The 14,147-nt window shown below is 46.2% G+C and overlaps 1 protein-coding gene across 7 annotated transcripts in view; it reads left to right on the top strand.

Annotated features, from left to right (window-relative positions):
• Nucleotides 1-14,147, top strand: part of LGR6 (leucine rich repeat containing G protein-coupled receptor 6) — a 126,774-nt gene that overhangs the window by 88,351 nt on the left and 24,276 nt on the right. For all 7 annotated transcript variants that reach the window (XM_055234538.1, XM_055234540.1, XM_055234541.1 and 4 more), the window contains one exon: nucleotides 13,161-13,229. In XM_055234538.1, the coding sequence (XP_055090513.1) occupies nucleotides 13,161-13,229 (69 nt within the window). The remainder of the gene's footprint in view (nucleotides 1-13,160; nucleotides 13,230-14,147) is intronic.

Below are 14,147 nucleotides of genomic sequence, written 5' to 3'. Positions count from 1 at the left end.
AAGGTTTTCCCAGGAGGTCTCAGGACCTAAAACCCTTGGTCAGTGTTTGGAAATGTATGCCTGGAGGCCATGAGGAGCTAGTCTAGCCTGACAGCTAATGATCTTTGAAAATCTTTGCAAAAAAAAAAAAAGGTCTAGCAAACCCAATTGTATCCTAAAGGGCCCACCCTCATGCTCTAGATCTGGGAACTTGATGGCTGAATCTCAGCTAGAACCCAGGAGGGGACAGGGCCCAAGATGGACCTGGGGACAACAGTGTCTCACCTCTCTTGGGCCTGGGTGATGCTCCCTGGGCCTTGTTATAACCTCATTAAACAAATCAGGCCCAACTGGAGCCCTGTGCTGGCTGGACGCTTCCCTTTGGAGGAGAGCCTGGGGCCATAGTGAGAACAGAAATCTTCTGGCCCCAGCTCTCTCTCTAAATCAGGACCAGCATTCAACAGGGGCCTGGGATGGGAAGAGGGCAAAGAAGAAATGTATTGAATTCTGCCTTATAATACAAAATTGTACCTTCCACATCAAATCTCCTCTGGTGACAGATGCTCTGGTGATCTGTTTCCACAGAACATTTTTACGTCAACAGCGACTGTAGCTAGAAAATGTTCCTCTCTGTGTGTGTCTTTGAAACCGCTAATGCCAACAGGAAACTGGCAACTGGCTCTGACTTGGTTCTGAGAGTATCTGGCCACCCCTCACTCCTGGCCCTGATGTCAGCCTTTGGCCAGGGACAGGAAACCAGGTGGGCTTCCACCGAGGTCCTCTCAGGGCTCAGGGTTCTTCCCAGGGTAGAATGAGGATTCATCTTGACTCAGCAGACTTAGATTCAATTCCTGGCTCTGCCACCAGCATGTGACAGGTGCAAGTCACCTGACTTCTCAAGAGCCTCGATTTCCATAAATAGAAAATGGGGATAATAGTTTTCAATTGAGAAGACTGTTGGTAAGGATCACATTAAATGAGATGACTTCACATGGTGCCTGGAACATTATAGGTGCTCAATTTATGTTGGCTTCCTTTCCTGTCCTCCCATTTAATGTTGGATGGAATGTGTCCTGAGGTGGCCGGGAGGATGTTACCAAGAAGTGTCATTTCACAGTGGTCCATGCTGTGTCTCATCTCCTCTGTAGGATGGATGGGAATTTCCAGGCAGTCAAGGCATGGCTACTGTGTTAATTTCCTGTGGCTGCCACAACAAATTACCACATATTTAGTGGCTTAAAAAAACAGAAACTTATTCTCCCACAGTTCTAGAGGTCAGAAGTCCAAAATCAAGGTGTTAGCAGGGATGGTGCCTTCTGGAGGGTTTGAGGCAGAATCCATTCCATGCCTCTCACCTCATTTCTAGTGTCTGGTGGCAATCCTTGACTTGTAGACCCATCACTCCAATCTCTTACTCTATCTTCAGGTTGCCTTTTTTGTTTTCTTCTGTGTCTCTCCTCTGTGTGTCTCCTCTGCTTGTAAGAACATTTGCCATTGGATTTGGGGCCCACCCTGTTAACCAAGGATGATCTCATCTTGAGATCTTTAATTCCTTCTGCAGAGGCCCTCTTTCCAAATAAGCTCACATTCACAGGTACCAGGTTTGGACATATCTTTTGGGGGCTACATATAATTCAACCCACTATATAGCTATCCTGGCGGGCTCCATGACAGAGCCCTCTGGGGACAGGCTAATAGGTTGGGGCAGAGGTCCAGATGAATCTCACAAATTTGCCTTCATATCTCAAGGTAAGTGCTGATCATCCCACTAGTCACTGGGCAAATAATAATTCCCTGCAGTTAAGAGAATTAGAAATATTTTTTTCTGAAAGCCTGTCTTGTCTCATATCTTATTTATCCCCCAATCACTTGTTGAGAAAGACAAGGCAGGAATTGTGTATCCTCATGTTACAGATGGGGAAATTGAGACAGAGGGTGGATGGCTTGCTCAAGGACACCCAGCTAATTAAGAGCCAGGATTTTAACTTGGGTTTCTCTGCCTTTGGCCCGGCGTCAGCCCATCAGACCACACTGCCTCTTGAGGCTAAGAATCAAGGAACTCTTTCCTCGCCAGTTCTTAATCATCTTACATTATTAGCTGCAAATTTGTAGGGTTTTGTGGCTTATAGAGGAATTTATTGTTCCATATAAAACTTTTTTTTTTTCTGGCTTCCCCCGCAGAACCGCTAATCACTTTTAACAGGCAGAAAATTGAGCTGCCCAATGAGTTTGTGTTGCGTTCTGTGACCATGACGAGTTATTAATAGTTCTTCCCAGCACAACATTCCCTTTCCCATTGCCCTGGTGTGGGGGGTAGCCAAGGTCACTGGTCCTGTCATTGCTGCCTCTCCCTCCCCTGCTGGCAATGGGGACAAAACTTCCGCTGTGAACTCTACCCCCTCCGCCGACTGCTCTAGGCACCCCAGCCAGCTGGTCTGGAATGGAAAAGAAGGGAGGTTAAGGGGGGTGGGGAGCTTGGCTCACAGGTTCCATAGTAGATGTCATGGAGAGGAAACGAAGTTCAGATCCGGCCCTCCCGTATCTGTAGAAAGGAGGAGCTGGTAAGAATTAAAGATTACCACTCTCTTTTCTTCTGTTTCTTTAGATTCACTCATTCCATAAATATTTATTAAGTTTTTAGTATATGCCAGGCCACCATTATAGCCACTGGGAAAACATTTATGAACAAAAAAGTGTAGCCCCTGCTATCACAGAGACTAAAGGGTTCTAGATCAGAAGTCCTGAGTTCTTTCGAACTTAACATGAATGCACTATTCCCAGCATTTCTGACCTCATCACCCTAACCCCTTAATCTTAGCATGTCCCAAGGCTCAAGTTCTCCCAAGGCTCAAGTTCTGTTTACGCTTCTCTCCGTCCGTGTTCTCATCTGGTCTTGTATGTTTGCTGATGACTCCAGCCCAGACCTATCTCCTGAACTCCAGACTTAAATATTCAAAGGCCCTCTTAACACGCCCACTGGATATCTAACAAATATCCAGACTTCCAGACTGAACCCCGGAGGCTTTCCCTGAACCTATCCCATCAGAAGTCTTCCCCAGCTCAGTGATGGCAGCTTTACTCCTTCAGTTACTCAGGCCCAAACCTTGGAGTCATCCAAAACAATTCTCTTTCTCTCACATCCCACATCCAAGCTGTCAGCAAACTCCATTGGCCCCGCCACTTCTCACCCCTTCCACTGCTACCACGATGCTCCAAGCCGCCATCCTTCTCTCACCTGAGTTATTGCAGTGGCCTTCTATTTGGTCACTCTGCTTTCATTCTTGTCATCGTACAATCTATTTTCAACACAGCAACCAGAGTGACTATTTTAATATACAAATCAGGTCATGTTACTTTTCTGTTCCAAACCCTCCAGTGATTCCTCATCATACTCCAGAAAAAAAAGCCAACATTCTGTACTGGTCTACAAGGCCTCAGATGCTGTGGCCCCTTGCTGCCTCTCTGGTGTCACCCCTTCCTCAGTCTACTCCAGGCACGATGGCATCCTTGAATGCACTACGTTTGCTCCTGCATCAAGCCTGTTCCTTTTGTCTGGAATGTTCTTTCCACCATTATCTACATGGTTTATTTCCTCACCTCCTCCAAGACTTTGCTCAAACGTCACCTTTTAAGTGTCCTCCCTGGTCACCACTTTGCAACTTCCATTCCCAGCACTCTCCGTTTGCTACTTAATTTTTTTCCATAGCACGCACCGTAATTTGATATCCTAATAATTTATTTACTCACTTAATTGCCTGCCTCCTACCTCTCCATGAGTCTTGTTCACTTTTGTCTTTGCAGCACTTGACCCAGTGCCAGGCACAGGGAAGGTAATAAATGTTTGGTGAACAAATATTTCAACAAATAGATTTATGGCTCCTGGCAAATCTTTATCCACTCTGGGCTTCAGTTTTCCCATCTGTACTGGGAGGCATCGGACTATCTAACATCTAAGGTTCTTCCCAGCCCCAATCACATCTATACTCCGAGATATGCAGTCTCTAGCCCAGACCTCTTCTCTGAACCCTAGATGTAAGTGTCCTCTAGTTAGTCCTCTCACAGCCCAGGAGCTGGCACAGGTGTCCCATGCTGTCTTGGAGAAATGGCCTGGATATGGACTGAACCCACAAGGATGGTCCCTCGGCCCTCCCTTTGGTCCAGGTCACCTTCCCATAAGCCAATTGTTCAGAACTGCAAGACCCCAGCTTTTGACCAACAGGTCCAAGTCTCTGGGAAAGATTATCGGGCCACATTCTGCTGTGGTTAGGAACACCTCAGAGCCTTCAGGTCACCTGCATTAACGGGCCCCAAACATCCAGGTGAGAGGGATGTTGCCCACAGAGGTCTGATTGCATCCAGAGGATTGGATCCTGTTCTGGCTGCCATGTCTTAAGTGTGGCAAAGGCTCTCCTGGGGAGAGTGGTGAGAATATGAAGTGTCACAAAATGTGATTCAAAGAACTGAAGACGAGCCTTGGATAGAGTACAATGATCATCTTTGGAAGGCAGATTACATTTTATGCTCTTCCAGCTGACAGCATGAGGGCCAAGCAGGGAAGTGAAGATGGGCACTCCAGCTGACAGTAAGGAAGGATTACTTAATCTGCAGAGTGGCCCAACAGTGACAGCACCAGACACCCAGCATGTCAGTGAGTGCCTTGCCCTTTAGATAGTTCTAGTACAAACTGGATCCTCATTGGGCCGGAATCTCAGAGATGATTCCTCTTTGGGGGCAGGTTGGACTATTACTTTTTACCTCCCTTCTAATTCTAGGTTTCTGTGGTTCCAGGTGCTTCATTAGGGCAGGGCAACAAGTAGTCTCAATCTCAGAGATCATTTTCATTAAAATCAGCACTGCTATTGCTTCAGGTAGATTCTGAATTTTCTCTCTGGCAGGAAAGAGAACGTAGGTGGAAGGAGGGAGGTTGCATCTGTGTCTCTCAATGGAAACTAATTGACAACTTTACTCATTGCTGCATACATTAATGGGTGGCCTTTTATGTAGATTGTTTAGAAGGCAAAACAATACTATTAGTTATAAAGTTTTGGTTGGTTCCTGGCTCACCCAGTCATCTGCCCAGAGCACGTGGAGTCATATTTAGGACAGAGGCTCTGTCTGCAGTATGAGTAAAGCAATTAAGACATGTATTCATTGTGCTAGCTTGCCTTTGTTCCAGGCCTTTGGGAGATAAAAGGCAATTCAGAATTTACAATCTATCCAAAATTTCTGTGTTTTGCATTTCACACTGGGGAGCTAGGCTCACCTATATTCCCCCATGTGCCCTTATCTGTGATCCAGTAATAAACACAAATGTTAGCCTTGAGAATAAAAATGTAAGTGGAAACCCAATTAATGATATTCATCTTGCTTAATTGGTATGAAAAGGGGATGGGCCAACTTGCATGCTGACTTTTGTAGTATCTAAAGAATGAAAGTGTCTATTCTAGTAGCTTATGTCTAGTAAAAGGAAGAGGTCAAAGGAACTGGCATTATTTGAACATGTACTCTGTGCTATTCTCTGGACCAGGTGAACAGAGCAGTGTTATGCAATGAGTATGTCCCATTAATAGGTGAAGAAATGAGCTAAGAAAATTAAGAGATTTGTTCAAGATGATCCTCTTGGTGCACAGAAGACAAGAGCTCTCTCTAACACAGATAACATACAAAAAGCCATCTAACTTCCAAATCATAATTATTTGGCTTTGACATGCTTATAAGCACCAAAAGAAACTCCTGCAGAAGCCCAATCCTCCACGTCCATTTATCCTCTCTCCCTAAAACTTTTTTGTTAGCCCTGCTATTTAGAGCCTAGCCAGGATCCAAGTCTGTGTAGAATATAGGAAAGTGTTTTAAACCAGGAGTCAAGAGGCCTGGGTTTGAGTCCTGGCTCTGGGACTTGGAGCAATTTACCTCCTCTCTCCAGGCTCATTTCCTCATCAATAAAAAGGGGGGCTAGGCACGGTGGCTCACGCCTGTAATCCCAGCACTTTGGGAGGCTGAGGTGGGGTGGATCGCCTGAGGTCAGGAGTTCGAGACCAGCCTGACCAACATGGAGAAACCCCATCTCTACTAAAAATACAAGGGTGTGGTGGTGCATGCGTGTAATCCCAGCTGCTCAGGAGGCTGAGGCAGGAGAATCACTTGAACCCAGGAGGTGGAGGTTGTAATGAGCCGAGATCGCGCCATTGCACTCCAGCCTGGGCAATAGAAGCAAAACTGTCTCAAAAACAAAATAAAAAGAAAGGACTGGACAGGGTGACTGTAAAATCCTGCCAGCTCTGCCGTCTGAATCTACATCTGAATCTACAGGAAGGCTCCTCAGAGATCTCTGAAGTTGGCCATTTCTGCATAGCCTGATGGAAAAGAGAAAATTAGGCATGTGGGTCCTTGAACAACTTAGGGCTAGGGTTGCCATCTCAGCTGCTTTTACCAATTGCATGGATTTGCCATCTGTTTTGATTAGATTTGGCTAGAAACAGCCGAGCAGATGAAGTGGTGTCTTAACTATGGACAGCTGCAGCGTCCAGACTGCGCTCTGGCTGGAGTTGGAAGTGGTTTCTCTTTAACTTCAGTCCTTCCCCATCGGCTTCTAGCTCCCGGGTGTAGAAGACAGAACAATGAACTCTTCCTGGGCTTCTGGCTGATTGTGGGCTGTTAAAGATAAGCCATGAATGAGTTTTCCAGCTGAAGTTGAGGGCATCATAAGCCATCCTGCAATGAAAGATACACACTGAGCCTGGTGCCAGGGGAGGCCTTCCCTGCAGCCACGAAGAGTCCGTATGTTAGAGTCTAATCCCAAAGGCCAAGACACTGCCATGAAGCAGCCAGCTACCAAGGCCAAAGGAGCCCCCATCTTGAGACCCTGCACAGTGGACTCAAATGATCATCTACAACAATGAACATTCACATGTGTGGCCTTGTGCTTGGGCTGTGGGAGATCCAAAAGTGAATCCATATGCTTCCCAACCTCAACAAGCTTCCTGTCTCATTGGGGAGACAATATGCATGCAGAAAACCCAACTCTGGACTCAAACTGCCTGGGTTTCAATCCCCGCCCTTCTATTACTAGCTGTGGAACTGTAGTCAAGTGATTGTCTCCCTCTGTGCCTCAGTTTCTCATCTCCAAAATGGAGGCCATTATGGTACCTACCTCAAAGGGCTGGCATGGCAATTAAATGAATTAATATATGCAAATCATCTAGAACCATGACTATTACATAGTAATTACTATTATCCACTATCATTACCATTGTAATGCTATGCATGCAGAGGACAAAAATCCCAGAAAAGTTCTGAGAGAGTGAGTGACTCATTCTGACTACAGGGATTGGGTTGGATTGAGGGAGAAAGGTATATTTGAGCCGGACTTCAAAGGACGACTAGGATTTCAACAGCTGAGGATGTGGGGAAAGGGTATTTCAGGCTGAGGGCATGAGGGGCGCAAGAAACTACACAAGGGTGTGAAAATGGCACAACCCATGGAGGGCTGAAATGGCAGATGAAGCTGAGGGATTAGTTAAGGGCATCGGAGCCCATTAAGGGATTTGGATTTTGTCTGTAAGCCCTTGTTCTGGAAGCCTGTCCAGATTTTTCAACAGGAGAGTGACAGACTCAGTTTTGCATTTTAAAAAGATCTTTCTGGCAGATGTGCAGTAGTTAAGAGTGTGGGCTTCAGACTCACACTGCCAGGGTTCCAATCCTGGCTGTGACACTGAATTAATTCAGGTAGGCTAAATGGCTCTGACATATAGACTGAAACATATATAATGGCACAAACACAATAGAAGGTTATTTCTGGATCATGTAACAGTCTAAGGAGAGTGTGTCTTCTTGGCAGGTGGCCTCCTCCATGTAATGACTCAGGGATCTGGCTTCTTGGGAGCTTGCCACCTCCAGGGCCTCATTGTTTTTGGCCTGTAGCTGGGGGAAGGGTAGAGAGACCAGTGAGGAGACAAGTTGTCTATTTTATAAATCCTGGACTAGAAGTAGTATGCACCACTTCTGACACACCTACTATGAGGGAGGCTGAGAAGTCCACTCTCGCTCCATTCCTGGCATTCTTCCTATTACGATAAGCTAGCACTGCCCAATAGAACTTTCTGGGACGACGGAAATATTCTGTATCTGTTCTTCTTATATGATAGCTGCTAGCCACATGTTGCTACTGAGGACTTGAAGTGTGGCTAGTGAAACTGAGAGCCAAATCTTACATTTTATTTATTTGTAGTTAATTTAAATAGCCACGCATGCCTAGTGGCTACTGTATTGGTCCGTGCAGCTATGGAGAAAAGAGAGAGTAGATTTTGACTTATAGACAGTAGACTCTGTCACAGCCCGGTATCAGTTGTGTGATTGAGTGACTAATTTATTTTATTTATTTTTTTGAGACGGAGTCTCGCTCTGTCGCCCAGGCTGGAGTGCAAGTGGCTCAATCTCGGCTCACTGCAAGCTCCGCCTCCCGGGTTCACGCCATTCTCATGCCTCAGCCTCCTGAGTAGCTGGGACTACAGGCACCTGCCACTGTGCCCGGCTAATTTTTTGTATTTTTAGCAGAGATGGGGTTTCACCGTGTTAGCCAGGATGGTCTCTATCTTCTGACCCCGTGATCTGCCTGCCTCGGCCTCCCAAAGTGCTGGGATTACAGGCATGAGCCACCGCGCCCGGCCGCTTGAGTGACTAATTTAATCTCTCTGTGCCTCGCTTTCCTCAACTGTCAAATGGGTATAATAGTTGTAACTGCCTCTTGAGGCTGTTATGAGGATTAAGAGATTATTCGGACAGAACACTTAGTGGCTGGCACACAGACAGTGCTCAACCAGTGTTATCATATGGATGACTTGGCGGCAGGGACAGCAGATAAGAAGTGTACAACAGTCCAGAGGAGAGAGCCCTCTAGAATTACCTCCAAGTATTGCCCTTTGCTCCAACCAAGCTATATTGCTTGCTCTTCTCCAGACACGACTCCACAGCACTCACTTCCTCTAAATCATGCTCTCTCTTCTTGATCCATTCATCCCTTCATATTGAAATTTTGCGTTCTATCAAGACCTGGTTCAAATGTAACATTTCCATGAAGCCCTCATGGTCTTTCCAGCTCTGTGTGATCACTGCAGTCTGTGAAGGTCCTGATGCTTCGTGTGCTCTCCACAGTCATGTCAAGGATGCTCTTTCATCATCTTGTGCATTTGTCTAGATAGGAGTGGGGTTTTTTTTGAATGCATCTCTCTACCTTCCACTTTACCCAGCAGAATTCTTTGTGTATTTCGAGGAGGCAACAAATGTTCATTGCACTGAGTTGAATTCATCAGGAGCGGAGAGAGTTGCAAAGACATGTTCCCTGGACAATTAGAGCCACAGATTACATCTACGTGATACTATATGAAGCAGGACTTTGGCAATTTCCCAGGTCATTAAATCTGTGTAGATGTCCAAATGGGAAAATTCTGGCCACCTCATTGGCATGGAGTTTGCAGCATTCTCTTTGACCTTTGCACAGTTTTTATTCTTTCACATTTCTCGACAAAAATAGACTTGTAGTTCACATGCCTTTTACCATATGTCTTTTGCTACTGTCTGTTAGGCCACTCCTACAAAATTCCTGACCAGAAACTGCCAAGGAGGGCTGGAACTACTCAGTGGATTGCCTGGACATGGGTCCAATGAACTGTATAAGGACTCAATGATAGCAAAGTCACATGAAACCATCCCATGGTCTCTGTGGCCCCCGGCGAGCCACTCACAACTATCTTGTGCCTTTTGCAACATCAACCTCAAAATCTTAAGGATGTTCCCCCAAATACTGTAGATTCTCTTAAGAGTCCAATAGTGTTTTCATTATTCAATTTATTTAGACATCTTCATTGCTTTATCCATCAAGTATTTGTTGAGCTCCTGCTACGCGCCAGGATTATTCTGGTGTTTAGAATATGAAACAATGCTTCTATTTTCAAGGAGCTTTCATTCTAATTAGGTGGGAAGAAAATAAACAAATATATGTCAGGTGACTAAGTTCTGTGAAGAAAGAACGGAAGCTGTCTCATTCTATATTGCTACATAACAAATCACCCCAAAATTTAGTGGCTTAAAATATCACTTTATTATTCCTCATGAATTATGGCTTTGCTGGCTCATCAGGGTGGTTCTTCTGCTGGAGCCATCCCTTGGGCTCATTCATGAGGTTGCAGTCATCTGGACGCTCAACTAGGGCTAGGAGGTCTAGGGAGGCCACTCATGTGTCTGGGGCCTTGGTATTGGTTGTCGGCTGGTCTTCTCTCTCCACATGGCCCTCATCATTCAAGAGTCTAGTCTGGAATTTCTTACATAGTGGTGGGAGCATTTCAAGAAAGCAAAGGCAGAGGCTGTGAGGCCTCATGTGACTAGAGACCAAGTCACACTATATCACTTCCATCTCATTCTGTTGGACCATGCCAGGCACAAGGCCATCCCAGCCCAAGGTAGATGTCATGTCTTGAGAGGAGAAGCTGCAAAGGATTTGTGATCACTTTTAATGTACCACACTGGATAAGGGAATAGCAAATGACAGGATATGCTATTTTAGAGTAGTCAGAGAAGGGCTCTCTGATGAGGTATAATTTCGGCAGAGACCTGAATGAAGTGAGTAAACCATGGAAGTATTTGGGGAAGAGCATGCTAGGCGTATGGAATAGCAAGCAAAGTCTCTGAAGCCAGATCAATGCAATACTTTGCATTTGAGATAATGCAATATTAAGACTTTTCAGCTGGGTACGGTGGCTCATGCCTGTAATCCCAGCACTTTGGGTGGCCGAGGTGGGCAGATCACCTGAGGTCAGGAGTTTGAGACCAGCCTGAGCAACATGGTGAAACCCCGTCTCTACTAAAAATACAAAAATTAGTCCAGTGTGGTGGCACATGCCTGTAATCCCAGCTACTCAGGAGGCTGAGGCAGGAGAATCGCTCGAACCTGGGAGGCAGAGGTTGCAGTGAGCCGAGATCACGCCACTGCACTCCAGCCGAGGCGACAGAGCAAGACTCCATCTCAAAAAAAAAAAAAAAGACTTTTCAGTAAAGATACTTCCATGTCATTTATGGGAAATCTAGTTCTTGGGCAACAGTGGAGAATTCCTGATTGAGCTGAGCCAAGATGAAGGGGGAACACCTGCTTTTGGAACCTGAGATATGAGAATGAATCATGTGTACAATTTAAGACCAAAAAGAGAGGCCATTGCTTTCATCCCTGCTGCCATCCTCAATTCTCCCAGTCTGGTTTTCTAGGCATTTTCTGTAGCCCCTGGTAGAACTCCAGGAACTCCACAGTTTGAAAATTCCTCCCTGTTTCCAACTCCAATACCTCTGGTTTTAGTCAAAGTGCTTTGCACACATCCTGGCCTCCGCCTGACCACATCCTTCACACAGCCTGTGGGAGCCTCTCTGTGAGCGAATCAACAAGGTTTGACGCATGAGAGGCAAAGGTATCTGACTCACTAGAGAACGGAGCAGAGAGAAGCAAAGCAGAAGGGATTTTCTACTGTAATTACCCAAGATCACCAGGGCAGTCTGAGGGTAATCGGATAATTTGTGTGTGTGTGTGTGTGTGTATGTGTGTGTGTGTGTGACAATTATCCGGCTCACTGGCTGCCAGACGCTTGTCACTGCCCCTCTGGCCCTTGGGCTGGGTTCCTGGCTCTACCTGTGGACTATTAAGTGTAATGACCCTGTCACGCAGAGGAGCCTGTCATTATCTCCGTGTTAACATGGTATTTATCCACAAAACCCTGCCAAGTCACTCTGTAATTAAAGGGCCTCCACGTGGTCCCCCTGCCCTGGCTTGGATGGACAACCATGAAAGTTGTCAGAGCAGGGGTGGCTTTAAAAGGCTGAGGAGGTGGGCCGGGGTCATCCTGGGAGGCTAGGGAGGGACGCTGTAACTAAGTCTTCCCCCAACCTATTGCCAAACCCCAGGACCCCAGAAACAGGATCCAAGAGGCATTAAGACACCCCCAAATCAGTCACATTTCCACATGGGGCTAAGTCGTTGACTACTGAGTAAAATGAAAGCCAACTTTAAAATTTCGGAAGCTCTTCGATGATAGGCGACCTCATTACATAACAGGGAGTACAATTTTCTAGAAGTACCCTGTAGTTCTTACTCTCTACTTCCCAGTCACTCTTTACAATCTCCCTCCAAACTCCAATGCTCACCTCTTTCCCCAGGGCTCTCCTGCCTTTGGGGGCTCTTTTCTATTTGTCATAGGCAATTCTAAATCTTTTCTGATGAAAATAAAAGTTGCCCTCGGCCTCTTCCATATCTCTTCCTTCTCTTGCCCTGTCATCTCCACAAAAGGCACGGTCACAGAAGTTTCCTTAAAAGAGTTGGAGTGAAGCTGTGGTCACTTATGGGTCAATATTTTGCCCCTGGTGCCTAAGCAGTGCTGTTCTGAGCATCCTTATACTTATCCTTATACATTCCTAGACTTGGAGTACCTGGTATGAATCTTTTAATTTGAAAAGATGTTGTCAAATAGTTTCTAAAGGTTTGTACACATTTAAATTCCCACTAATAATTTATCAGGATGCTTGTTTCCCCACATTCTTGCCAACTTGGGTTGCTACCCCTTTTTAAAATTACCTTCATCGTTTTCTGATTATACATGTGAAATATGCTCATTGCAAAAAAAAATTGGAAAGTACAGAAAAGTGTAAGAGAAAATAGCTGTTGTGCCTTCACCCAAAGAGAAGAAACACTCCCCATTTTTATAGAGGATAACAGCAAAGACCACAGATGGAGACCACAGTGGTCACCTGAGGAACCTTCTGGAATCCCTAGTGCTGGTTATAAGATGTTAACAATCACCCACTTCCCCCCTTCCTCCACTCCTCTGATGTCTCCAAAGGCTTGAGATGCTTTCTTCAGTTGGCAGGGTCTATTCTGAGGGAGATGGTTCCAGGTATCTGCACCCCTGAAGTTTGTCTCCCCCCTCAAAACAGTTCTGCAGCCAGGAAGATTCCACGCCTGAGGATTTGTGGAATAGGAATGGAGCACGAACATTCCAAAAATGTGTTTCCAGACATTGGCTGCTGGATCTAACAGATTGGAAAACCCATCTCCCTGGCTAAGCCCAGAGCCAAGTTTCCATTTCTTAGGGACCCTGACATGCCCCATTAAGCCTTTGCTCTAATGACTGCTCTGCTTTCTGTTCCAGTGACCTGAATTATAACGAGCTGCAGGAGTTCCCCGTGGCTATCCGGACCCTGGGCAGACTGCAGGAACTGTAAGCGCCTCTGTTGGTTTCTGTGGGTGTCCTTCTGTCCCAAGGGCAGGGGCTGAAGCCAGCCTGAGCTTCCTCATGCTCTTACCTCCTCACCTCCCATGGTCCTTATAAAAGGTCTAGCTGTCCCCCACCCTCCCGCCCCAGCTCCCCAAGCCCCAGTGCAGCTCTAAGTAGTCCCAGGCCTCATTAGCTTGGCTTTGGGCACTTCCTGGGAGTGTGTCAATAGCAGAAATGGCCCTGGGCCCTTCCAGCCTGGGAAAACCCATGGCACAAGCCACCTACTATTAGCCTGGGCCTGGCACTGCCCTTGCCTTGGTTGGGATGTGTCCAGAGAAGAATGAGGAAAGGAACTGAGAGCTGGTTTACAGGATCACTCCTCAGCACCTTGTCCCCAGGGGGACTGAGAAGTTGTCTCTGGTTCCCCAAAGCCACCATTTATTATTGTATTTCAGCATTTGCTGAGCACCCAATGTACCCTGCACTGTGTTTAGTGATAAACACAAACGAAGGGTCAGATTGACATGGCCCTCCCCAAGCATCCTTCAGCCTCATTGAAGACACAAAGTAACATAGGTAAAACAGGGAACAGGACAAAATGGTATATAACTGCAACCATAACTTGCAGAGTATTAGCTAAAACAGTGGTGGGAGTTCAGAGTAACGTGGGAAGATCCTTGTGGACTAATCCTGAGATGAGCCTTAAAGGATGACCGGGATTGAGGCGGCAGTGATGGGGGAGGAGAGAGGCATTTCAGAGGAAGAAATTGTAGGTAAAGACCCAGGTAGGAAATTGAGCTGGCAGAGGGGATGAGCACAGGTAGGAAGCAGCTTTACTGGAGGGAAGCTCTCAGGAAACAATAAGAGCTCTATTGGACAGCTAGAGTGGGACCAGATTAAGAGTCTTGGAGACTCATAAAC

This window comes from Symphalangus syndactylus, chromosome 19, assembly GCF_028878055.3.
Source record: "Symphalangus syndactylus isolate Jambi chromosome 19, NHGRI_mSymSyn1-v2.1_pri, whole genome shotgun sequence".
NCBI lineage: Eukaryota > Metazoa > Chordata > Mammalia > Primates > Hylobatidae > Symphalangus > Symphalangus syndactylus.
Note: the sequence above shows the minus strand (reverse complement) of the source record. Positions and strands in the feature narration are given on the sequence as shown.